At 40.8% G+C, this 26903-nt stretch overlaps 1 protein-coding gene across 1 annotated transcript; it reads left to right on the forward strand.

The window, feature by feature from the left end:
- The first annotated feature begins 1 nt into the window (after nt 1).
- RTN4IP1 (reticulon 4 interacting protein 1) lies at nt 2–24951 on the forward strand. The gene is made up of 9 exons (XM_063329855.1): nt 2–452; nt 2446–2597; nt 3407–3475; nt 3717–3841; nt 9029–9077; nt 10629–10765; nt 12865–13048; nt 14423–14515; nt 24818–24951. The coding sequence occupies exons 1-9, from the start codon at nt 194–196 to the stop codon at nt 24932–24934; spliced, it is 1185 nt and encodes a 394-aa protein (XP_063185925.1). The 5' UTR covers nt 2–193; the 3' UTR covers nt 24935–24951.
- The last annotated feature ends 1952 nt before the right edge of the window (nt 24952–26903 follow it).

Raw genomic sequence — 26903 nt, forward strand, 5'->3', positions numbered from 1 at the left:
AGGAGGGTAGGGCAGGCCGAGCCGGGTCTCTGTGACTGAGGGCGGAGGGGAGCGGGAACTGCCGCGTCCCAGACCGATTCCGCGCGGGTGCCCGCTGCGTGGCTCGGCTCGGCTCGGCTCGGCTCGGCCCGGCCCGGCCCGGCCCGGCCCGGCCCGGCTCGGCTCGGCTCGGCTCGGCTCGGCTCCCCCAGCCATGCTGTCACGGGGGGCGGCGAGCGGGCGGGCGCTGCGCGGAGCGGCGCGGGCGGGCGTGCAGTCGCCGCCGATCCGCGGCCTCCGCGCCTCTCCGCGGGCGCGGTCGGCCATGCCCTCCTGGGTCATAGACCGGTACGGCCACAACGACGTGCTGCGCTTCACCCGGGACATGGTGTTCCCCACCATCCACTTCCCCAACGAGGTCATCATTAAGGTTCACGCCGCCAGCCTGAACCCCATCGACCTTAGCATGAGAAGTAAGTGCCGGGCCCGAGGGGCCGGGGCCTGGCTGGCGTGATGGCAGGGGGTGTGCTTAGGAGCGCGGCTTCCACATGTCCCCCGGCGTCCAAAACTGTGGAGACGTTGTCACCAGCCTGCCCCGGGAGGCACCTGTCGCGGCGGTGTCAAGAGGGACCCCCTTGAAGCACTTGTTGCCCCCTGTCCCTGTGGGAAACCCATCTCTTGGACACTTACTTTCCCAAGTTCTTAGGGTAAAAACGGTACAAAAAGTCTTTCTGAAGAGGAGAGTGTGTGTATTGCCGGGGGAAGCTTTTAATCTGAGTGACTAATTGCTGTCCTCTGCAGCCTTGAAGTTCCCAAGTCAGCTTCCCTTTGATAGTAGCATAACCATGGCAGGGTTTGCCTCCTGGCCTTCTCCCCTGTCCCCACCATCTGGGTGGTGGTACTCCCTTGACCAAGAGACTCGCCCTTCCAAGGAGCAGCCATTTCCCCTGAGATGTCCTGGATTTTCCCATCTCTTTGAGGTGAATGGGACTGAAGGTCAAAGTTGGCTCAAAGATGGCACGTGTGACCTAGTCCAGACCATGCTGTTTGTCGTCATGTGTCTTCATCCTGAATTGTCATCTGAGTACCTCCTGTCCTCTACATCTTTGACTGACTCTTCGTATTTGACCCATTTAACCAGTTTTTTCCTCGATTTCAATGTCCAAAATAGAAGAAGGAAGTTGCAGTAGTAGACAACCTTATATTTCATGTTGAGAAGTAATCTTGCATATCAAATAAGATTCAGGAGCGCATGCAGAGATACCTGCAGGCAGCCTACCGACAGAGCTGTAATTTGTGTTTGGGGTCTCTACATTTTTAAAAATCTTTGTATATGGTTGTGGGTTTGATTATGGGACATTTGCTGTCTGAGGATTCCTGTTGAATGACTCACTTGAAGTGCAACTAGTATTTTGAATCTGTAAAAGTATTTGGAAGAAACTACACTTTCATCCTGCTTTCAAGGTGCCTGCTTTTGTGTCTCTCTCTTTTCTTTTCAGTATTAAAACTCTAGCGTAATAGGGCATCTAGGCAGACTTGTCCAAACACTTGGAAGGGCATACATGCCCGAATGCAGACTTTTTTTAGGCTGAGCAGAGTTTTAGATGGGTGATTCTGAGAGTTCACAGCATTTAGCTATTGCTTACTGGGCCCCAGCCAAAACTGTGCCATGCACCAGGCTAAAAACTGAGCACTGCAAATAGCTAAGTACCAGTGCTCAGCCTGTGCCCTGGACCTGTTTAATTTACTTAATTCCCTTCAGTGGTGCCCAGTGACAGGACAAGGGGCAATGGGCACAAACTTGAAAATAGGAAGTTTCACCTAAACATGAGGAGGAACTTTCCTTACTTCGAGAGTGGCAGAGCACTGGAGCAGGCTGCCCAGAGAGGTGGTGGAGTCTCATCTCTGGAGACATTCCAAACCCACCTGGACGCGTCCCTGTGCAACCTGCTCTGGGTGACCCTGCTCTGGCAGGGGGGTTGGACTAGATGATCTCCAGAGGTCCCTTCCAGCCCCTACCATTCTGTGAACAGAAGTTCAGGTTCCTCATCTTAGGGGATGTGCCTTAATATTTTTTACAGTGATGCTCATGTTGCTTTTTATAGTACTTTATTTGAAAAGACAAATGGAGTTCTTGGATTTGTTGCTTGGAGTTCTTTTGGATTTGTAGCTACATGATGCTGTTGGAAAATAGAGTATTTCCAGCAGACTTAGAATTTCTGACAGTGTTCACCATACTATATATTTTTATAATGGAGAGCCGTTTCATGAACAAATAAGCCAGAATGAGATTTGCTCTTTAGTTGTAAATTCTGTAAAAATATAAAGTATTGTGGATTTTTTGCATGCTTAATGTATAACAGAAATGAGGCACATTAGGTACAGACAATGCTTTCTAATTGCAATTGTCCAATTAATAAATGAAAACACAGTGTGGTGTGTCATGGTTAATTTCATGTTTTGCAGGTGGTTATGGTGCAACTGCACTAAATATGAAGCGAGATCCCCTGAAAATCAAAAGCATGGACACTGAATTTCCACTAACACTTGGTCGAGATGTCTCTGGTGTTATTATGGAATGTGGACTGAGTGTGTCTTATTTCAAACCTGGAGATGAGGTGGTACTTCCAATATCTCTTTTTCTAAAATGTATAGATAAAATATGCTATAAGATGTTCAGCTTTCATTTTCCTCTTAAGAAAATTCTTTTTCTTTAATGTTGTTACACTCTGAATGAGGACAATCTGGCAGTAAATTTCTAGAATGCTTTCTTCCCTACTGATTTTTCTCTGAAAAATGTGGTCTTTCCCAGACTTGCTTCTGCAAGTTAATTTCCCTTCTGTTTTTTAATTTTTGGTCCATTTCAGTGGCAGCAAGAGAGGAATTTATTTATTTATTTATAAGTGCACACTCAAGATGCTCCTTCATTTTTGACTCAAGACAGAATTCTAACAGGAAGGGGTTAGTTGTTATTTTTTTCTTGAGTAACTTAGGATAGGAACTCTGGCATAACCCAAGAACCACTTCATGAGTCCCCACATAAATACTGTTATTGTTTGCTTTCACCTTCACCAGTTTGCTTTCACATTTCACCAGTTTTAGTATAGAAGTTCTGATTCTGCTCCCGCTAGCCTCATCCCCTCCAATGTGGGCTTTCTTGGCATGGAAGTAGTTTGGGGTTTTTGAAAAATTATGTCTTGTACACAGTGTATAGTACAATTTATTTACGTAGCTCTGCAGTCCTTCATTTAGTCAGTCTTGTGATGTCTTTTGTGTAAAGAGTAAGCTAAACTGGTTTCTGATAAGCAATAGTAAAGACATTCTGCAAATTGGAAAAAAGATTATTTTAACGAAGAAGACTTTTCTGTGTAGGTATGATCATGCGCTACGTCACAAAAATTCATAGTTGTTTTCTGTTTGGTTTTAGGTGTGGGCAGCAATTCCTCCATGGAAACAGGGCACTCTCTCAGAGTTTGTGGTAGCTAGTGGAAACGAGGTAAACCTTCATAAATGTGGCTAACAGACAAAACCCAAAAATTTTAGACTGGTATTTTTTTTTCTTCATTGTCTAAGTAACTGTTTATTTCTTAGTGCTTGGATTGATTTAGACTCCAGGTAGTTATGAAGATAATTGAAAATGTGGAATACACAATCTGCAATTCAGTAAAGCTTGGTTGAATATTTCAGTGTCACGTAAGATCTGCTGTGTGACTTGGATACGGTTGCTTTTATTTCAGGTGTCTTTCAAGCCAAAGTGTCTCAGTCACACAGAAGCTGCCTCCTTACCATACGTAGGTCTCACAGCCTGGTCTGCAGTTAACCAAGTTGGAGGACTGAACAAAAGTAATTGTGGTGGGAAAAGGTAAGGAAATAGTTCTGATGCTAAAACTTAGTGTTTCATTTTTACACTGATTAGCTGCTTCTAAAACATGTCCAACAGTGATGAAGACTGTTATACCATGATATTCACAAAGACCAGCTGGCCTGAAGATGCTAGGTTCAGTCTACACAACTGCTGAGGGAGGCTTCTTTCAAGGGAAGTTCAGACAAGGACCCTCACTGAAGTGTCTCTAGTCACTTGCTGCTCTCCTTCTCTATATAGTGACTACACAGAGGTAGTCCAATGTGTATCTAATGCATAGGACTATATAAAGAATTTCAGGATGGTATCTCTAGGAATTTATAGGGACTTTGCCTTTCTGCCTGCTATGACAGCTCTCTAAATGCAACATCCTCTCTTTGAGTTATTTTGGCAGCTCACAAAAAGTCCTCTCAGCCACAGAGGTGGGGTTCACTCAGTTCCTACATATGTGGGCCATTTGGAACAGACTGGTTTTCCAGCTTTTTAGAAAAAAATGAGCAGGTGACTGTGTCTCATTTGACCTGTAGAAGTTCTCATCAGAACTTTGATGAGGTCAGGAATGCAGAAGAGAAGAGGAAAACGTGCAAGATGAGCAGCCAAATCAAATAGAAAAATTGGCTTTGTTTATCGGCCTGTTAATCTGACAATGGCAGATGGAGGACAGAAGAGAAAAAATGCATTGAAAAGATTGGAGCAGATACCATTTTTTTCCTGATAATTGAAATTTGCAGTTATTTTGGCCTATGGATGTTTGTATAAATAGATAGCAAAATGTTCAGAACGGAAAGAAGGGCAAAAGTAAAAATACTGGAATTGAAAAATAATCATGAAAATTACTATGCTGCACCAAAAATTTAGGTCAGAGAGTAATTACTGGTCAGCAGGACATATATGCCTGACCTCCTCTTATCTTAGGTGTTGCTGTTGTAGTGCAACACATTGCAAAGGACACTAGATCTATTTAAATTCTTCATCCGCATCTTCAGCAGATAATTGAGTGAGTGGTTGTTCATATGTCACGGTAAATTTCATCACGAAAATATCAAGTTATTGTTTGTTCTAAAGATAAATAATGCTTTGAGAAAATGAAATTGCAAAATTTAAAGCAATTTCAAAGAAGCGTTACTGAAATTACCTTCCAGCTAGTGACAAAATTCTAGATACGTTGCTGCCTTTTTTATTTTTCAGTATTTTGACTTTTTTATTATCTTAGGTTTCACATGTAAATAGAATTAACCTAAAGATATGTTGATAAGCTAGCCTTGTTTAAAGTATCTTTCCAATCTTCAGGTAAGTGATTAGATTGTTAAAAGTGAAATTCAAACTGCATTTATATCGTGTCTTTACATTTAACATTTACTTTTATGTTCCAAATAAATATTTAGTTGCTCTGTCGGCAAAAAACAGTTTAATGTACTTACAAAATTATGATGTTTCCCATCTAGAAGTTTTGAATTGTAAAAACAGCAGAGCTGTATAGCAGAGCTATACATTACTCTCTCAAGGCAATAATTTTAAAATACAAAAATTTACATAATGTTTCTTAATTTCTTGAAATAATTTAATGTTTGGTAAGAAGTTACGTACATATGTGATTTTATGTTGGTCTTTTTGTCTCCTGTAGGTGTATGTAAATAGCTATGTAGAAGGGTGTGTATACACACAAGAGTGTGTCTTATTTTGAAAGAGCAGCTGTATTCCTTGATGAAAGCTACTTCACTGATACTTTATTGCAGTGTTAAGACATCTTAGAAACAGCGAGATTTTTCTATTGGTGTGTATTGTTTTCTTTGCCTCTTTAAGGTGGAAGGGTGGGCTAACCAGACATACTCGCTATCAGTCTGTACGTTGATCTGGCAGGAGTATCTGCTGCATCTGCGCACACTTTCACAAATTTTGTTTTCGCAAGTTACCTGAAGTGTGCTCACATTGTTCATGTCTCCTACTTCACTGTAACTCCAGTCATTTCTCCATAACTTTTATGCTGTGCAACTGTAATTTATGTTGGTATTCTTGCACGAGCCGAAAGTGAATGTTCTTGTTATCCAAAACGTTCAGAATGACTCTGTTATTTTGGAGTTCTCTGTGGATAAGGAGAGCTTCTCATATGTGCCAGTGTCCAGATTCAGTAGAAAAGAGATTGTTTGTCCAACAACAACTGTTAAATATCTTGCTTGCTGTATTCACAAAAAGCATGATAAAAAAACCCAAACCTGACAGTTTGAGAAGTTCTTGAAAACATTTATATTAATATTATGTAGAGGTCTTTTACATAAATACAGAGTCAGTATTTTATTTGTTTAAGTATGCTGGAGAGAGGTGCTGGATTTTGTTACTGTAAGCTATTAAATGTACTCCTGGTTTTTATTGTTGCAATGAAAATTTGAATGATATAATACCTCTAGAAAATATATTTTTTTAAAGTCTATGTGTCATTTCATCATTTTATCTGTTGAGAAGTACAAAGTGAGTGTAGATCGTAAAACTTCTTGATAGGATAAATGCTTCTTGATACAGGAATAAATCTCTTAGGGACATTTTGTTGGCATAATCAAATGCAATTTAATTTTATATTTATATATACAAATTTATATAATATATGTTATATATAAATTTATATACATACACAATTGATATATTTATTCAATAAATATTTTTATTTGGCATGTAGCTGAGTCACTGAAAATTGTTACTTGTTTATAATCTGGAGGAAATGTTAATCCTTGATCTGTACACCCACTGCCCACCCCCTGTGTCTTTTGGTGGAGGGGAGACACCGGGAGCTGAAAGTGCTCCTGGCTCTCTGACGCTAGTTTCTGACCACACCATAGTTCCAAGCAGGGTCCAGGCAGAAGGGCTAAACTCTCAAATCCCATGGCATGCTCATCTGGAGAGATCTGCTGACTCTCTGATTATTTCAACCGCCAGAGCCTCATATGGGGCTTGTTGAATGCTGGCTTGAATTATGTGCTTCTGTCAAAAGGGCGCAAAGCCTAGGGTATGAATGTTTGTTTTGTTCTTTCGAGAGAATTGGTTCTGTTGGATCTCTCTTCAGACCAAATATTTCATTAGTTTGTTCCCTCGTGCACATGCTTATATATTAGTTTACTCCTGACCTCACCTTTGCAGTGAAACAAGTAGTTTATCTGATATGTTTTCCCCTGGCTGTGTTTTCCCCAGGCAATGCGAACAAACTGTGCTTTGGCACTTTCCACCATCTGTGGTCCTTCAGTACCGTCCTAAGAGGTCCTGCACCTTCAAACCCTTCCCCACTTCCTTGTGTTGTGCCAAACAAGATGTCTTGCTGTCCTCAGTGCTGTAAAAATGCTGATCTGTTGAGCTGCAGCACATGGACCTCCTGTGCAGACGTAGTTTGTCTCTGAAGCAAAGAGCTTTCTTAAAGTCACAATATACGGAGAGAGTTTTAAAAATTCGAAGGTCTGGGAGAAAATAGCCCACATAACATAGGAACAAATCAGATCTGGAAAGTATTTCTACTGAAGAATCTCAAGGGCTTTTATTGAAGGAGAAAATAAAAAGAAGTCCTAGCCAAGCAGCCTCCCAAAACTGATATTGTTTCCTAAATCCTTGAGCAAAGTGTACATTTTAAAATGACAGCTTTCTCCCAAATTTGTAGTGGAAGAAATGCCCTTTTAAGCATGGAGTAAAATTGGAAAGGCAGTTTGACAAGGTTTTTTTGAAAGGATTTAATTGTAGCTGTCCTTTGTAACGATAAAGATGGGCTTAACCCAATATCTTGAGTGTAGCATCCCTGAGCCTTTTCAAGTATCACAAAATTTAAATATGAATGTTGCTTCAGGCATGTGTCCTTAGAAGCATGGTTCTGAGGATAAGTGCAGATTTAAAAGCTGCGGGCATTGTGGTTTCAGATTCTTAATCTGAATTTTGCAGCTTGTATCAGTGAAATAGGAGGGAACAGAATCTGATCAGTTACAAAAGAGGATGCATTTTTAAATGGATACTGTGACCAAAGCCAAGTCTCTTAGGTTACTTCAAAGAATTTTTGTAAACTGAGACTCCAGGTTGTATATTACAATTTTGCACTGTGAAAAGCAATTTCCTTCAACATCTAGCACAGTAAGATTTAAAACAGGAACACCAGCAGCTTCTGAAGATACTGAAATTTTTCTGGCAAACAGAAGTTCTGAGAAACATGATGTTCCCCAAGCCTATGCCAAGACTTCCTCTTGGATCTTCCTTTTGGCCTAGAATTAGCAAATGGGCCCAAAGTCCAAGTACTGTTAGTAACTTCGGCAGCAAGGCTTTCTTACTAATTCACTTTCTGAAGTTGAGTTATTTAATAAAATATCCAGATGAAATTTTAGAACAGTGATTAGGCTGCTAGCAGTAAGGTTCTCACACAACTAAACTTGCATTAATTTTTATGACATTTAGGGTAGTGCGTGCATTTAAAATGAACTCTCACTTGCTAATAATTTGGTAATTTCCTCTTTCATTTTCTTCCTTGTTTGCCAGTTTCCACAACCTGGCATTTACAGGGTCTTGTAGAGATGTAGTGAACTAGAAAAATTCTACTGCCTTTTTTCTGAAGAAAAAGGCAGATATCTTCATTTAATAGAACTTAAACTTGATTATGGTGTTGCTACTTCATTGCATTTTTGTCTTTCTGTTAGATAAATGTTATGCAATATGGGAAAATTATGTTGTATGTATTCTGAAGTTCCCAGTCTCCCTAAATAATGTGATACTAAACTACTTTTAGATAACAACAATTTGTATAAAATGTTGGTGAATCAGATTTTTTTTCTTTAAGAGATACAGCAGTGGAGTCTGGGAGACAGAAAGACTCGTAATTGATTTTGTCCCAAACTGAACAATTATGTTTGAGCAAGTGAGGGACAGGGGTTTTGGGTGATAAATGTTACTGCCTGACAGCTCCCCTGCCTGGATTTAGTGGAAAGCACATACAAGGAAGTCTCTTTGGCTGTGCTGAGGTAATGCTCTTGGCATAGGAAAGATGATCAACAATGTTAAGTCACATTATTGGTTATCTGAAGAGTTAACCACTAAGTAACATTGAATGACAAATACAATCTTTTGCTTAAAATAATTTGGTGTCAGCGATGTATAAGAAGCATTAGAATACATAGTTACTATGGAGTTTATTTAAAGAACTTTTTAATATATTTTAATTTTGTTTTACAGAGTATTAATATTAGGAGCTTCAGGAGGAGTTGGTACTTTTGCTGTACAGGTAATATAAACCAGCATGCCCAGGATCCACCTTCAAACTATTCAATATGAAAAAAAATTTAACAGAAGGGAATTGTGAGAAGGAATAGTGAAATAGCAAGCTACTGATCGATCTGTCTGATACATCTGATCGATATTTCCAAAACTGAAATATTTTCAGGTTTATTGCTTTTGATTTGTTATGTTTTATTACTTTAAAGTAGGAAGCAGGGACTTTCAAAGAAAAGAGTGGTGAATGTAGGTAGTGAAAGATCACATTTCACAGTTTGCGTGCAGGAAGTCTGATTGGTCCAACTTGAAATATGTAGCCTGTTTCCGTTATCTTTCAGTCCGCTCTGCTCCATAAATATGAAAAGAACTTGGTGTATGCGTAGATTGAGAATGTATCATCTACCATAACTGTTGTAGGTGGTCAAATGATAGGAGAGGCACCAGGCTTTTATGTGCAGTATATGTAAAGAGCAGTGGTTTAAGATTAACTTTCCCTCACTGTCTTTGCCCTGCTGCCCTTTTGGCTGTCTTCATTCCAGTAGCTTTCAACTTTGGAGAGTCAACGTGCTCTTTTACTGATCCATTTGTTGTGGAACATCCTCTTTTCATGCTGTCGTTTAATTTGGGGATTTTGATCCTAATTGGTGTCATCTTACGCTGAAACATCTTTCTCTTGAGAATAGGAAAAAAATGTAGAAGTTTGGCGATTGCATCACTGTGTTACATGTTACTAGACCATAAACAGTTGTTTTAAAGAGGCTTACAGGAGAGTTTCCAGTGGTATGCTGTTTGCCTGATCCATGGTAAAGCACGTGGCTAAATTAGATCAGTACGAAAGGCTGACCAGCCACTGACTAGTTGTGATTTCTACCTGATTAATTGTGAGTAAGCTACATTAATCTTTTTTACATTTATTCTGGATTAATTAACGTGAATGAAAAATGAGATTACAAAAGAGATAAATAACTAGAAAAATCCTTCACTTTGCTATAGCTTTTGGAGTAGAAGATAACCTGACATCCTCCCTGTGGTAAATCACAGATGACTTCCTTCTTTTTCTCATTATTAACATTTAAGCCATTTAAAGTGAGATAGATATATGAAATACTTAATGAGCAGGTAGGAATATAAAATATTTTAATTTTAAATATTTAATAATATTTAATGGTTGATCTGGTGACAGTTTTGTGGATTGTTAACTTGGGCAATACCTCTTGGTATACATTTAGCTGTCAGATTCAGATGGTAAACTGAGTATTTTATTTAAAGTCTTATTTATCCAGAGACCTGATATCTGTAAGTGGCACTAAAAAACCACCCTCCTTCCACCACACCAACTCCCCCCTCCCCAAAACCTCCTTAAATATTGATAAATTCTAACCACTGTTTGTCTGTGGGATGTGTGACAAGTTACCCTGTGTTGGAGCCTAGTCTCCCTACTCCCTACTAAAGGTCCTAATTTATTATATAAACATAATGAGACTTTGGCTTTTTAAGTGGTTCTCAATGTTTCACTCAATTTTAAACTCTGGACTTTTGTTTTTTTTATACTCGTTTTTAGCTACTGAAGGCCTGGGGTGCTCATGTAACAGCAGTTTGTTCTCATGATGCCAGCACGCTGATGAAAAAGCTTGGAGCAGATGATGTGATTGATTACAAATCTGGAAATCTGGAAGAGCAACTTAAAACATTACCCTTGTACGTGTTTGTGTTGCTTATATTGAGATGAAGGAGTTGGTGGTCAGACCTTCTGCCTTTTGGTTACTTTACTCCAGTCTATCAGAACTCCCTCTTTTTTTTTTTGTTTCTTCCCCATTTCTAAAGTGTTACTTTGTAAAGCAAATTCATCCCATCCCTTTTTGAATGCAGTTTGCCAAGTGAATATCCCAATATCTTTCATTGTAAGACTAAGTGAGTTAATTGGGCTTGTGGAGGCAAGTTCACTTTCACGTGGTTCTCTTCAATGACTGGGATTCGAACAGTTCTGTCACCTTCCCTCCAAGGTTCTTGGAACATTTACAAAGCATGAATAAATTAAAACAAGTCTCAGAAATCCTGTGTGAGGTTAGCAAATAGTAAAATTGATCTTCTAGAGGGAAGAACTGTGTCATGAAGCAGTTAAGTGACTTGCCTGAAGGTCTTTACTCCCAGCTGAGTTGCACAGTGGCTAAATTTCTCTTCTGTACCATTGTGCGTGGCTGTCTCTGATAAACAATTACACTTAGCTTGTCATAGCTGTGTTTAAACTAGCTTGAGGGTTTTCTCTAAAACTGAAGTCTTTTTTCGTTTTGTAATCTTTCCATCTGTTTAGTCTACTGTGATTTGTATTTGAATGTGTTATTTACACTGCTCCTTTTAGTTAGATCACATTAACTTTCTGGGAGAGGAAATAGAAGCTGTTCAATCTACGAAAGAATCTTACTGATAACTAAGATAGTTATCAGTAAGATAGATAACTAAGATAGATAACTGAGAAGGCATGTGCCCTTTAACTATGGTGTGGTTGTCAGCAGGCCTGAAGTCAACTGTGAGGTTACTGTCACTGACCGTATGGGGAGGGTGTGCAGCAACTAACTTAGCAGTTTGCAAGCAGCGCTAAATTTGCCTTTGTGCAGTTCAACATCTTAAATGCTAAACACCCATTCTAGCAAGTGACCCTTTTTAGAAGCTGTCAACAGCACTGTCTTAGGGTACAGTTTTGTGATACGGGTAAGACCACTAGGGGAATGGTCTTCTTTCCCTCCCGTTTTCAGTTGTACTGACTCTTCAGACCCCAGAGTGGGCTAGTTTTTCCCAGAGCATTAGTTTTCATGATTTTAATTTCTCTTGTTGGCAGGTAACTGTTAGGTTGACTGAACTGTAACATGAAATCACATCCTTGGAAGACAGGCAGGAAAACTGTCTTTCCAGAGATAAGAACTTTTCTATTTAATTTGCTTATTTTCCCTCTTATTTGTAGGTTATTTAGGTTAGATGCATGTGTATATGCATTTCTGTTGCAATCTGGAGATTGCTGAAAATATACAGATGAAAAAGCTCACGTGCTGGGATAATGAGAAGGAATGCTGAAACTGTGGCTTGTTGCCAGAGGCTGCATATACCCATTCATGGAGGGAAGGAAGGTTTTAGACCCTTTGCATTGTTAGGTTCTTTGTCGAATAGGTGGAAAAGAGCTGCCAGTAGAGGTAAAATGGCCCTCAAACAAATACGGAAGTCAAAAAAGACTTTTAGAAGTGAAGCTGAGAATTGGGTCACAGGAAAGATGTGAGCAGATAAGATGGAGTAGAGTAGAGAATATTTTTTATGTAACTTTGGCCACTGAAACTGACTTTCACGTGAGTACAGCATGTACAGGAGATGTTCCTACTCCGGGCGTGAGTCCAGACTAGTTTTTACATGCACATACTATATTGTTCAATGCTAGGACTAGACCTCAAGACTGTACCAGTAGTCTTAGTGGGAGGGCTGAAGAGATAGAGTTCTAGAAGGCTTTAAGCAAGTACTGAATGTAGTTGTGCATCTAAGAGTCTACTTTTTGGAGTTTAAGTGCAGTTTAAGTTATCTAAATAGCCTGTGTCTGCTGTGCAGCGAATGTACTCCCGTTGAACAGTAAAACTGGGATTTAGCGGAAATTTTGGGACTTTCGTGCCGCTGTCTTGCAGGCAGATTATTTTATTGCATTGGAGTGACAGATAGAAATGTAAACTATAGCCAGTTTCTGATATGAATTAGCGTAATTATGATGAAATTGTTTTTCCCATATCATGATTTTAAACCTGTTGTTTACATGTCTGCAGATTTGATTTCATCCTAGATAATGTTGGTGGATCCACTGAGAAGTGGGCTCTAGATCTCCTGAAGAAATGGTCAGGAGCAACATATGTTACCTTGGTGACACCTTTCCTGATCAATATGGACAAACTTGGAGTGGCTGATGGAATGCTACAAACAGGAGTCACTGTTGGTTCCAAAACTGTAAAGGTATTTGACAAAATCCTATATATTTTAATATGATGTAGTAGCCTAGTGGCTTCCTTTGTGGCTTGGATGCTAGTCATGTGGCTCATCTAGAGGCATCTGCTTTATTTTCCTCATATATCATTAAGGATACTTCAGATGCATTTTTATTCTTTCCTTCTTTCTTGTACTGAAAAAAAAAATGCATTGGGGTGGTGCTGATTGGTGTATGTGGTAGTCTGAGGTGCTTTGAAGTTTTGCGTCTTTATAGTGCTTTTCATTGTGGCCTTTTCCATATGGCTTCCCTAGTGAGTCCTGCTGACAGCTCGCGTTTCACAGTAAACAGAGCAAATCCCTGCCTCATTGAAGTCAGGCTAATTTTGCTGCTTGCTTTAGGCTGGTCAGGCTTTCTTTCTCTCAAAACATTGTTCCATGACTGATTCTCTTCATCCTATTCCAGCACCAGAGAGTAATAAAATTGGTTGAGGGTGGCTAGAAAGTCTTTTCATCTCTTTCATGTTCGTATGTCTGGATGGTGATACTGATTTTTCTAGTTTTCATAAGTGGATCTTAAAACGTTCTGCCAGTGGCCAGATCAGTGAGGCTTTTGAGAACTTTTCTCTTTCTTCTCTCAACGTGTGTACTTGCTCTCCAAATGAGTGCTTTTCAAGCAGTTGCTATGGTATTCCTGTAATGGCATGGTTGAATGAGATTCTAAGTCCTGCACCAATACTTTCAAAGGAAAGCTCAAAAACAAAATTAAAAGGCTGGGAAGAAATAATGTAATATTATTTCTCAGTGTGCATGTTTCCATGATGAGGAGCATCGTATGCCATGTATTAAAAATCATCTCTCTCTGGCAGATGATGGCTCTTTTTCCTGTAATGATCTACTCAGAGGAGGTGGTCTTGACTTGAGCTTGTGAGTTCTTCCCAAAATGCTTTTCATGTGAGCTGCCATCTGTCATTGGATGGTGGTACCTTTGGCAGATGGGATTGTGGAAAATTTAATCACTGACACTGAGGTGGAAGGTTCTAAATGTCACATGGCTGCGTTTATTTCGCCCTCTTTGTGAATGTAATTATATAGCACCATTTCTCTCTTACGTAATAAATAATGCTGTTTCTAGCTGCAGAGTCAAGGTGGTTGTTTTTCTCAACTAGCTGACTTGTGCAATTGGACACAAAATTCACCCTGATCCTATTGCGGTAATACAACATCCCATCTGTACATTTAATCCACATGCTTAGTGACTTTTTTTTTTTTTTTTTCAGAAACTAGCGTATAATTTCCATGTCTTTTCCTTCAGTTACTTCTCTAGCGCTTCTGTCATTAATTTCAGTTCCAGTTTCAGTTTCTTCTCATGATTTTCTAATATATTTGTGATCTTTCTTGCAGCATCTCTTTAAAGGAGTCCATTATCGGTGGGCGTTTTTTATGCCAAGTGGCCCAAGTTTGGATGAAATAGCAGAACTAGTTGATTCTGGAAAGGTATGTCAGTAATGGTTATTTGGGTATTTGTGCTGAAAGAGGTGCTGCTTTGACTCAAAATGGTTGTCGTTCACAGTTAGGGAATAAAAATGTTATAAGAGTCACAGTGAGGAAAACTAGTTAAGAATTTACTTGCTCCAGTTTCTAATTTCTACCTTTGGCATGGAATTTAGGAGTTCATAATCGTTAAGACTGTTCTGCCTTCTCCCTCTCCACCCTACCTGTTTTTAAAAACACAAAGTTTACCGAGTTATGAGGAAAGAATGTCCACGATTGTTTATTTTTGCCGGTGGGAATCATTTAGCACGAACTTAGTGTTGAAAATGATATGTTTTAAGAGGCCTCATTTGGTTCATTTGGTCAGGATAAACATGACTGCGTGTATCTGCATATGCAAAGTTGCCTAGCCTGGATGATCAGGAGTCCTGCCCCTAATGTGTGCAGAACTAGAATATTCAGGTTATTGCAGGTCATAGGCGATCTGCATCGGCAGAGTGGTGACAAGAATCTTGTGTTTCATTATTTCAGTGCTTCAGAGTATAACGCTTGCGCTAATTCAGCACAGTGACGTGGAATATTGTGAGCGTTCATAAGCTTTCGGGGAATCTCTTAGTGGCCTTGGGGGAAAGGCATGAAGTGGCAGATAGCTTATTGCTTTTTGGATCTGAATTCAGCTTTATGAGCTTGTTACAAAATGTGTATGAGAGTGAGCAGTTGATTGCCTGTTTATTGGACTGTGTGGTGCAGTGTCCTCCCTTGGATAATTTCACGTTGCCAAAATTCCCAGAGTTGGGAATATGGACAACTGCTGTTAATCTTTCTGTATGGTACCTAAGCAGAAGAGGAAGCAGAGTCTGTCATGACCGCTGGTAAATCCCAGCATGTGAACTGTCAGGCCATCTTGTGCTCAAAATTTGTGCATATTAATAAATTTAGATCTCTCAGAGTTTGAGCATTGATCTCCTTTTTCCCTATGCATTGTGCTCCAGAGTTTGGAGAAGAGTCAATAAATTGCTGTCGTACTTAAGGCCTGATTGCTTCCATTTGCCACCTCAGTGCTGCTGATAGGAATAAAAATTTTCCTGGATTCAGCCGCTCCTATTCCTCTGTCGTGTCCAGTGTGCTGCTGACACAGCTAGTAGAAAGTCTGTTGCCTAAAAAGTTACCTACTCATAAATAGAGGCTGCATCAGCAAATAAGCTGTGAGGAAGTGTGTTCCTGGCTACAGCTCTGCACCACTCTGCTTTGCATTATGTCCAGCGCTGTAGGCATTATCCCATGGTCTAGAAAGAAACCCTAGGAGATGCTCCTCATCCTGTGATTGCATCCAGTCACACTACTAAATTATAATTGACTAAGAAACAGAAACGCCCTTGTCTTCGTTCTTACCGTTTGTCCTGATTCTTAGCCACTCGCAATTTGTTTTGTGTTCCGCTCCTACCTTGTGTGCAAAACAAATGCAGAATATGCCCATGAAAGCCTCTTGAGAAACACCTGTTTATGCAATAGAGATAGGGCTTAATTGGTGTTCTCTGCCTAATAATCTGGACAGGTGAATGGTAATGCCATTTAAAATGTACGTCATACATATATAAATGTCCCGATGTACTTTTTGTTGTAAGATGATCGCGAGGACAAAGATGTTTGCTTGGTCTTTTATTCTGTGTGCAAAAACAGGTCATAATGTCAGACTGTTTATCTGCATAGTCATTATTCTAGCAGCATTTTACTCTATTTTGTAAAATGTTGTAAACACCCGTGCTATCATCAGTATTTTATAAGACACAGATGTGTTGTATTTTGACAGATGTTAAAAAGACTATGACCTTTATTGTCTAGGCACTAGAGTTCTCTTAAATGGACAAATCATCCATTCAGAAGAGCAGGTGTTTGGAAAAAAGGCAGGAGAGAATTACTGGAGGAAGTGTACCATAATCTCCTAACTAAGTGAAAAGAAATATTTATGTTTGACTAGGAAGGAATAAATGAGAATTGGAAAAAAACAAAACACAAAGAATAACCGTGTAGCAAGAAGACTTCGGGAAACCAGGAAAATGAGGTCATGTAGTTGAACTTCTTAGTTTTGAGTGAATACAGTTTTGAGTAAGGAAGATTTAGTTATTTTGAAATTTCAGTGAATCGCCTTTTCTGTTACAGACGTGAGATTGTATTAAGTGTGAATAGGAGAGCAATTGGAGAGCTTCTGAAAATGAGAGGCTTTTTTCAGGAAAGTATAATCATGAGGGGCGATTTAAATGAAGGAAATTAAAAAGAGCTGATGATTTAAAGAGATGATGTTACAGTGAGTGAAGCTTTGAAGAGTATATACCCCTGAAGCAGTTACAGAACATACTGATTTATCAGGGTTTTTTCTTTTATTTCTTTTGCAGCAACACAGGTTTTTAGTTCTGATGAGTGAATCTTTTGCGAAAGCAAAAGTATTCTCAATCCTTCCGTGGATGAAGAATGAGAAAAAAGGGCATTTTGTTTAAAGATGCCCGGTTTTCACATGGGTGATCTTTGCAGCAAGGAATAAAGATTTGCAAAATGTCAGCTATGAGGAGTTCTTTCAACAGCCTTTTTTAATGGGGAGGAGAGGATTTGATGAGCTGGTAGTGCAAGGAAGGAGAGTAATTTTCCTTTTGTAATTTACCTGCACATCAGCTCAGTTCTGAGGGTTGTAAAACCATTTTCAGTTTATGAGCTGTTTTCTCTGCCTTGCAGCTGGACATCTTGCAAAGAGGCTGTTGTAGGACTGAGCGGGTGGGAGGCTGATGCCTCAGAAGTGGGCACAGAGGAAATCAAGTATTTCCTCATGAAATTTTAGAGATACTGGCTACTTTCTGAACTGCTGGGAAGTCCCTGTTGTGAGTTGAACTCCGCCAGTTAATTACGAGCCAGTAAAGACTGGCTTAACATGAGTTGATGAAGTTGGGGATCTCTTTCCATGGCAGAACGTTCCTGGTGAATTACAAGGTTCTCATCTAAAGACAACTGAAATCAGCAGGGCCTCGAGTTCAGGACACAGATCTGCTGGCACCCGGTTTGCTGAAGCATTGTCACTGGTCTCTGCTGCCAGCATCATCACTGAAAGGCTTCTTAGGAATCAGTTTGATGTATTTGTGGTCAACATTGTGGATTTAACGTTGACAGTCTTGTTTTTTGCTACTTTTTAAACTTTTTCCTCCTTTCTAAGCATGTGCCATTTAGTCCTTGTGAAAATACACCAAGCTCTCATAACTTACGTTGCCTGATGGAGGCTGAAAAGACTCCTTAGTGTCGTAAGGGGGAGCACTAAGTATGTTGTATATTCCTGCTGGACCATGATAGGACGTGGGTTAACATGCAGCCCTACAGAAATGTGAAATTCAGTGCCATTTAAATGCAGTGCGTGTGTGTGTGTGTGCAGTATTTCGGGTGGCTTAATGCTCTTTTCTTCCAATGGGCTGATGGGTGAAAGTTGATTTTGCAGAAGGAAGGCTAAAGGACAGGTAGAGTCTCCGATCATGAAATGATCATTCTCTGTGTTGCTTGCTTTCTAGATAAATGTTACAGCGCAGGCACAAATAAGAAAAACAATTGCATGCCTATATTAATGTAATTTGTGCCTAGTGTTGATGATACATTTTGCTGAAGACACCAGATGCTTCGGACTTAGCACCTGCTGCTGTGGTTTGGAGGACAGGACGTTGACTGTTCTTTGGCTCTGCTGCTGTCTTCCTGTGCGACGCTGGGCAAATCACAAAACCTTTTGCTAGTGTAATTTCTCTATCTACTAATGAGGACTTTATCTACCTTTGGTGATTTGCTCTGAGATGCCCTGTTAAAATGTGGAATTCAATTGTTTTCTATTGCTAGTCTTTGCTATTCAGGAAGTAAATAACACAAATGGATATGGTCATCCACTTTGATATTACTTGGGTTTTGAGTTGTTTGGATGGCGATGATTTGAGATGGCTTACATTCCTCCTGCTAGTATAGGTTATCACGAATTCTTGATTCTATCTATCTTAACCCATGTGTATTGATTTGTTTCCAATTCATCTTGTTACAGTTCTGCAAATAACTTTTTCCCTGGCCTTTGTTGCACAATTGTTGCAGATTTCTCTCATCTGTATGAGTATCAAACAGCTAATGTAACATAGTGAGTCCTTGAATGTTTTCCAAATCTGGCATCTCTGGATGTGGCCTTCTCTGCAGTAATCCCAGTCTTTGTCTTTATGGCTGCGCTAAGGTATCTTAAGGTAGCCAAGGTGACTCGTCCTTGGGTGGTGCCTGCTTCACTGTCCCTATCTGAAAAAGGACACTAGGGTAGCAATTCTGTACTTAAATGTCTAAATTGACTACAGATCAGTCCTTCTCCCCGCTCTCTTTAGTCACTCACACTCATTCCGACGGCCATCTTTCTCCATGCTAAATTGCAAAGCTCGCACTTTTTTTTCTTCTTTTTTTAAAAAACTTTATGTTTTCTTGTTGCAGTGCTTTTGCTTGCCAGGTTGGTTGGCTAGAGCCCAGAGATGTTGATCAAGGAGAGGTTGCCAAAAGCTCTGTTCAGTCCGTTCTCTTCCAAAGGGAACTTCTATCTGCATTTTGTCACGGCCACCAAAAAAAACCACTGTGATTTTTATTAAAACACATCTGCTCCTCTTCCTCCAGGACATGGTAGCTTGCTTATGCTCTTTATGAAAGTGCTGTGTGATTACATCAGAAAATGTCTGTGAAGAAGACTTAATGGAAATTTTGCATACTGTGGAGAGATAGGGTCTTGAATATGTAAGCTCACATAAACCATGATGAGGTCTGGAAAAAATTTGTCATATACCAGGGATTTAATCAAATGTTTTGCCTCAGCCTGATGTAATTGCATATTCTGTCAAAAGTCAGTCCTAGTGTTCTGAGCTCTAGTCTCCTAGTGTAGGAGGGAATTATGTCTAGCACAGTGGTGAAATGTGGCGTCAACAAGACAGCTCTTGTCTGTCGTGAGTTTAATTTGCTGAGAGCTGGGGAGATGCAGGCCATGTAGGACTGTTCTTCTAATATATATATAAAATACATAATATGCTTTCATCTATAAGTATATATATACTCACATATATATATATAAAAAAAACTGTACATAAGTTTGTTCTGTCTCAATTATATGGTAGCAGTAATTACCAGCCTACATATGAGGACAACTACCATGAACATGACTGCTAGGGGATTCCAGAAGAGAGAGTTGCTCTTTCCTTTAGTTAGTAAGTTTTTTGGCGTGGTTCAGTGGGTAACTAAACCCAGGATCTTCCTCACTTCTACTAATTTAAGCTTGGGCTAGGCTGGCACACACTACAGTTCTGGGCTTGTTCCAGTTTCTTACTGCTCTTCATTGTGTTCTATAGAAGCTGTTCCGCCAGGGCCAATTAATGAACTAGAGATTTTTTTTTTAAGCCTTTTCTACACTCCAGACCATACCCTGATAGCCTGCTTAACTGGGATTTGTCTTCTGGTATTTTAATAATTGTAAATGATACTCATGAGTTATTGTGGGGTACTGTCAGAGGCTTGATGTGAAACAACGTACCTTGCCTTGAAAAACGTGCAAAACCTGGTAATACACTTGTTTGTAAGATGCCTGTGGGAGTAGACCCCAGGACACATGCTTTCCATTCCCACGTCTTAACCACTGCACCACCATTGTTCTTATGAGCATATGAGACTGGATCGGGGGATCATTTTTACTTCTGTTAGGTATTTGGGATAGAAGTTATCACGTATCCTTTAATGTGCTGTTGGATGAAAGTACGTATTCTCCAAAATATAAGTTAATCAAAAATATAGTACTGTATAGTTGCAAAGCTACCCATACAACACATGACCAGAGCCAGATGTTCCAGAAGATAAGAACTTTAATCTTTGTCTTCAGTGAGGGTTGACCCCAGAACATAATGATGGAAAGCAATACGAAGCTGAGCATACATTGTTGCACACCACTTTAAGAGGAAGGAAGGCTGAAGAAAGGGGTGGGATTAAGACCCAAAGAACATGGAACTGGAGTACAGCAGAGAAGGAGATGCTCGGCTAAAGGGAAGAAATGACGGGAACAGCAGTGTCCCAATACAGTATGTTTTCCATGAGATGACAATAAAGTGCTGAACAGATAACTAAATGTTTAATTACAGGACAGGGACTGTTCTTCATAATGATTTATGTTCAAACCTCTTCTTGTCATTGAAGGGAGACTTACTGAAAGCCAAAGGAGAGTATCAAGCTCTGCATTTGTGCTCATCTATACTGCATTTGGGCATGGTAGTAATTTCTGAAGGAAGACAGCCTTTATCTTCTAACTCAGCTAGTCAAAATGGCAAGCCCTCAAGAGGATTTTGAGGTCTGGTGGAGCACATCACAGCTCTTGTTCTGTGCACAAGCAAGTCTTTTCCAAAGCATGTACACATGAGTGTGCTCATGGCTGCTTACCAAGGCGTAAGTAGGGTGCGTGCACTGGGAGGCAGCAGCCGGGAGGGAGGCACTCTGCAAAGCAGGGCTGCCCTGCGGCTTTGACATGGCCATCCTTTACAAACCTGGGGGAGAGCCAATGCACTGTCATTGCCCTTGGAGGGGGGACTTAATTTTCTTTTCTGCTTTGAGCTAGGCTTGCTCTGAGGGCCTCTCAGTCCGGTTGTCTCTCTCCTGAGGATTTCAAGGCTCTAGCTCTCCCTCCAGTGGCAGGAAGCAGCTCCACACTGAGTGGAGCGACTTGTTGCTAATGCGAGGGTCAAAGCTGTCTTCATTCCCTTCATGTTTTCTCGCTTGTCCCCTCCTGATAAATTCAGACTGTCCTTGCTAATACAGAGATAGGGCCCTGCATGGGTGGGCTTTGCCATTAGCAGGAGCGTGTTCCTGCTGACCAGTCAGCTCCTGCCAGTGCCTGTTCGCTGCCTGCTGCGTTCAGAGCTGGATTGGCTGTGGTGCCGCTTCTGTGCTCTATGTCGGATAGCCTTAATCAGCGTCAGCAATTACTCTCTCTATTTTTCCAAACACATGAGTTCATTTCAAGAGACCTGAGATTCATTTCTATAGTATGTCCTGCTTCGGAGAGAATGAAGAGGAAGAAAATACCTTTCAGGCCCAGTCTGTTTTCAGATAAACATTTCAATGCGGGTGTGTGTAATCCTTTCTCTCTCAGACTTTAGTTTAATCCCTTTTCCCTGAACAAATAGGTGTCCTCTGGCAAGGAACTGATGTGTGGCTGTAAATAGGCAGTGTTTTTATTATCCAGTTAATCTCCATTTATTATCACACATTCAACAAACAGCAGACGCTCCCCTACTTGTTTGTCTGTTCACAGGAAGAAATTTTATCTTAGTCAGTGGATTATGGTAAAGGCTGAGTGAATCACTGTGCTGCAACACGGTCAGCCCTTTCAGGGTTATTCAAACAATGGGACTGACCAGCCAGCCAGATAAAACGTTTAATGCTCTAGATTGTCAGGATCATCAATTTAGTATTCATGTCTCTCTATAGCACTGCCTAAAGCCAGCGTTTAAATGGAGCTGGAGGTTACATCAATGTAGCAGATGGGCTTTGAGCGTGTGGTGGCTGCAATACACACGGTGTTTTGAACTGTGAGGCTGAATTCAGGGTTCCTCTGAATCCCTGTGTCACCACTTTTCAAATGCGGTCCTTTGAACTTTACCTAACAGGCTGAGGACATAACATACCTCGCTCTGTCAGGGTTATAAGCTGCAACCTACAATAAATGACTGTGGGTAGCAGAACATTAAAGGGCCTTGTTCATTTTTTTCTCAGCTGCTGCACGTGTCTGAAATTAACTTCTGCCTTTCCCTGGAATCCCTCGTGCAGCTGCACTGCTTGCTTCCCTGAATACCTTTCCCCTCCTCCCAGCCTCTTGCCCTGCTCGGGTCATCCGTGTCCATGCTCCAGCAGCCTGAGTTTCTGTATTCTCTCTTTTTTTTTCTTAACAGAAGCACAGCTTTGTATGTAACTGCCATTAACAATAAGTACTTGTACAAGTGCTGCGCTTGTGTTTGGCTCACCAAGGTTGCTGCATTGTTTTGTTCCCAGGCTTCTGCTACGAAAGCAAGGGTTGGTCTTCATCAAAACAGTCACTGCTGATCAGCAGCACGTTCCTCCTGCTGATAGTCACGGCAGCTGCAGTTTACTCGGGTGCTCAGTTTACCCAAAGCCATGATCTCATTCAGTGTTTTTGCTGCTTTGCTGATGCCCGAGATGACATTTCCATTCTGTGCTGCATGCTGACCAAACATGACTTTGTCTTGATCATTTGTGCCCCCTATTTGTCCCCCAGGTGAGCAGCAGCAGGTGTTGCACAGTATCTTTCTGGGCTCCTGTGCCGCGTGTTACTATTCCTTTTGCTAGAGGTTTGTTTACAGGGATTGTCCTGGCAGAACAAGGGGAAGAAATTACCCAGCCTTGCACCCTGCAGCAGGGCAAGTTTGAGGCAAGGTTGAATGTATTTATTTGCACAGTTGCTCTCCTAGTGATTTGGCCGCTAATTCTCACTTTTTCTTTGGAGGGGGTTCACTCATTCCTACTTTTCTGCCATGTAAAGTTTCACACTACTGCCAAGCTTGCTTTGACAAAATAAAATGGAAAATTTAGTGACAAGAATGGGCGATACTGCAGTGTAATAGTTAGATTACTGATGATTTGGATTACTGTTACTATATAAGCAAAACCAGTAGTTATTTTAGTGCAAAGAATGGGCTTCAAGGTAAGGCACTGCGCATGAATAGAAATAAAACTGAGTTGAGAAAAGGACCTACGTGAGCACAGACGACGACAAGAAGACTGCATTTGTTGTGCTGTTGGGGAGGGTGCTGGGTGGTCAGTGCTGCTGCTGGGAAAACGGGTGCGTATGAAAACCTTTTCTTGGTAGTGCTGCACTTCCACCTTCTAAGCAGCATGTCCGAGTGTGTACCCCTTGCCTTCTGGGAAAAGCAAGCAAGCCCTCTGAAAGATGGCACTGTTCTGATGCTGGCAAATTGTGCGTCTCCTTATTGCTGTTGTATTCCTTTTCTGTTTAGCAAGATGCATGTCCTACCAGGAGAGGGCAGTTGCCACCTCTGGAGTATTCATCAAGACAGAGTGCACGGTAGTAGCTGCGAGGAAAAAGCCTGAAGGTGTTTTTTCACTGACACAAGTAACAAGGATCTTTTTCCAGCGCAGTAAATAGGGTGTTTGGCTCTTTGTTACTTCAGATCTTCATCACTGTGCGAGCTAGCTGCAGACTCATCTACTGTTAATGTTTTCCTCCGATAGGAGGATTAGCATCAGCTCGTCAGTGTGAGAAAATGCACTGGGCTGGTGGTAAGGCATCCACGGCAAGAGACCAACTCGAGGGGGTAGGCAGGATCTTTGGGAGGGGGTGTGGGAGGTACTTTTGTACACAGAGCTTATTTTAGCCTTTGGAAGGCTGATGCAGAACTTGACAGTAGAAAAAGTCTCCTCCCTTAGACTGTCAGCAACAAGTCTTTTTCAGAAGCAGCTGGGATTTCTTACGCCTCTGTCAGTACACGACGATGTCTAAAGAAAGTGCTCATAGGGTTTTTGGACTCCTTAGTTAATGGGGACAGTGAATAGGGTTGTTTCGCCTTCAGTATTAGAAATGAGTCTAAAACAATCCAGAAGGCTACTCTACAAAATTAATGCCGAAATAGCAGTTGATGCAAGCTGGGCTTAATGAGGTATGCCTATTGGAATACACAGTGGCTGAATTTTCAAGTGTATCTAAATGATTCAGCAACAAATGTTTGTGGACTCGTTTTTTTTGTACTTCACTTGTGGCCAAGGCTTGTAAGGGTACTGAGGCACGTACTGATGCAAACAGGCACTAGTTTCATAAGTATCTTTAAACACCTGACCTCTTGAAAATCTTGGGTTTAACAAGAAAAATAGTAGACAAATATGAGAAACAAAAAAAAAAGTTTCTTCCTTTTCCTCAGTGTATCATTATGGACAACAAAAAGCTGAATCACAATGTCATCTTTTAAAGGGACTTAAAAGTTAGAGCCTGGCATGATGACTTTATTGTTAAGAGTCTCCAGTGAGAGCTCCAAACTGGGCTAATAGAGATGTTTCAAAACTTGGGGAAAGAGCAGCAAAAAGCCTTCTCCTGCATGCAGAGGGGTCCCTGAAAAAAGTTAAAAGCTAGTGACTACATCATTTGGCAACTTCTGCCCTAAATACTATAAACTTCCCCTCTTTCTCCATACAGTTTTGAAATGTGAAGGTGAGATGTTATTTTATTCCTAATGTAATGACACTTTTTTCTTTATTCTCTAGATTCAACCAGTTATTGATCAAGTCTTCTCTTTTTCTGAAGTTCCAAAGGCCTTTCTGAAATTGGAAGGAGGACATGCACGTGGAAAAACAGTGATTGATGTAATTAGTAAAAAATAAAGTATCTGTAATCATTATTCTGCCCTCAGTCAGTCCTTTACTGGTAAATTACGCTTGAACATGAATTGGTACATAGCATTTGGTTTCCTTAAAAGCTCACAAAGGGTGCATAACTAAAAAAAAAAAGTGTTGTTTTAGCAAAGCCTCTTTTATTCCTTCATACTCTGCCTGTTAATATGCAGTCAAGAAATGTCCTAATGTCCCTTAGGTATTTCTACGTGATAACCATGTTAAGAATGTAGTTGTGACTTTTGCGGAACACCCCTCACTCTTGGGATAAGAGGAACAGCCAGCAGCGTTTTTGGTTTGGAGATCTTGGAGCTTTTATTTTCCAGATATTTTAACTAAGTCTTGAAGGGCTGAGGCACACCTTTTATCTAATTGTCCAGATAAAGCTTGTGCTGTCCTTTTTTCCGTGGCCTTTCCTAGTTCTGAGTAATAATATATATTAATAAGGTGAACAATCTAGTTCATTCTCAGAACCTGTACGCTTTTCCTGAATTAAGTAGTCACGTTGCTGTCTCAAGACCAGTACCTTAATCTTAATAGGGCAAATCTCTCATGGCATAACTAATCTGAGCAGAAGCACAGAACAAAATCAATCTGTAACTGATAATTACTCTAATTATGTAATTCCCAGCACAGCATTTAGGCAGGTAGGCTAGTCGTGGTTTTGGCAGTAATCGGGAGACCCTGTTCCTTCCACGCCCCCTATCGCTGCTGGTGGTGGTGAAGTGCTTTGAGGGGTCTATGGCTGTTGGTCTGTTTTTAAACTTACCATTTTGCCAGAGATGGGCTACAGACTTCCCCTGCAATTATGCAGGTACGTTGAAGGAAAGTGGTAGCCTCTTAATGGAGAGCTGCACGTTTACTGTGGTGCAGCTACGGTGATGGAAAAACCATGTCATGCTGCGCTTCCACCAGGGGACAGAAGCAGCAGCCATGTGAACTGTGGCCCCACGTACAAAGGCGCTGAAGACGCGCTTGTACAGGAGAAGCATCCATTCCTCAGAGCCTGCAGCTATTCCACACCGCGTATTCACTCCTCATTAGCCAGCGGCTGCAGAGGGATTACAGACAGAGAAAGGCACAAGACAGGAGCAAAACTAACTGTAAAAAGTCAGCTTTCTCCCTTTAAAAATAATTCCAATAAAAAGTTACCTACCTTAAATTTATTTGTAAAATGCTATATTATATATATAGCAAGAGCACATCAATATGACAAAGTACCACTTTGGAACTAATAATAACACATTTTCTATGAAGAACTAAAAGCAGCACATTTCAGAGCAACAAAACTTCAGTACGTCTGTACAAAAGGAAGAAAATTAGTAAGGCACTTCCTTTAGGGTGGTAACAATAAAAGCACCAGTATCCTTTGAGGCAATACAATAGTAATGAAAATGTTAATTTTAAACAGACTTACTATGCAAGACAAAGGCCTGGATGCTCCTAGGAGCAGCTTGTAATAACACTGGTCTAAACCAGAACAAAACACAGCAGCATAGTACAAGACTGGGTTTGTATTTTACCTTTTTGCCAACATTATTATGGAAAACCAGCAAGACCAGATTAAGAGCAGGGCAACAGAAGTATTTCTGCAATCATTAGTGTATCTTACTTGTCACAAGCTCTTTACTAAACCAGTAACGCTTACTTCGAACGGGCCCAGCCCTTGTGACGGGGCACGTACCCAGGTTTGGCTATGCCCCCTACTAGAGCAGTCTGACATTTCTGCTCAGCAGCAAACCAGGAGCCAGCAGCCCACCAGACACTGCTCTCCGACATCGCCAGAAATACCTGGGAGTCCCACATTCTCCATGGTAAGCCCAACCGTCAGCGGCTGAAAAACTTAGTAACCATGGTGCTTAGGTGCTTTTGCAGTCATGTAGAGTGATACTTTCCCTAAGAATTCTTGTTTTCTACCTGATTTTGGAGTTCGGGAAGACTGTACTTACTGGAACTGTTC

The sequence above is a fragment of the Chroicocephalus ridibundus genome, chromosome 3, assembly GCF_963924245.1.
Source record: "Chroicocephalus ridibundus chromosome 3, bChrRid1.1, whole genome shotgun sequence".
Lineage (NCBI taxonomy): Eukaryota > Metazoa > Chordata > Aves > Charadriiformes > Laridae > Chroicocephalus > Chroicocephalus ridibundus.

Excerpts from the sequence above, each read along its gene's own strand:
- RTN4IP1 (XM_063329855.1), top strand. The coding sequence starts at position 194 with ATGCTGTCACGGGGGGCGGCGAGCGGGCGGGCGCTGCGCGGAGCGGCG. Across the intron at positions 3,842-9,028 it reads AGTAATTGTGGTGGGAAAAG|AGTATTAATATTAGGAGCTT; the intron begins GTAAGGAAATAG and ends TTTGTTTTACAG. Across the intron at positions 14,516-24,817 it reads AACTAGTTGATTCTGGAAAG|ATTCAACCAGTTATTGATCA; the intron begins GTATGTCAGTAA and ends TTTATTCTCTAG.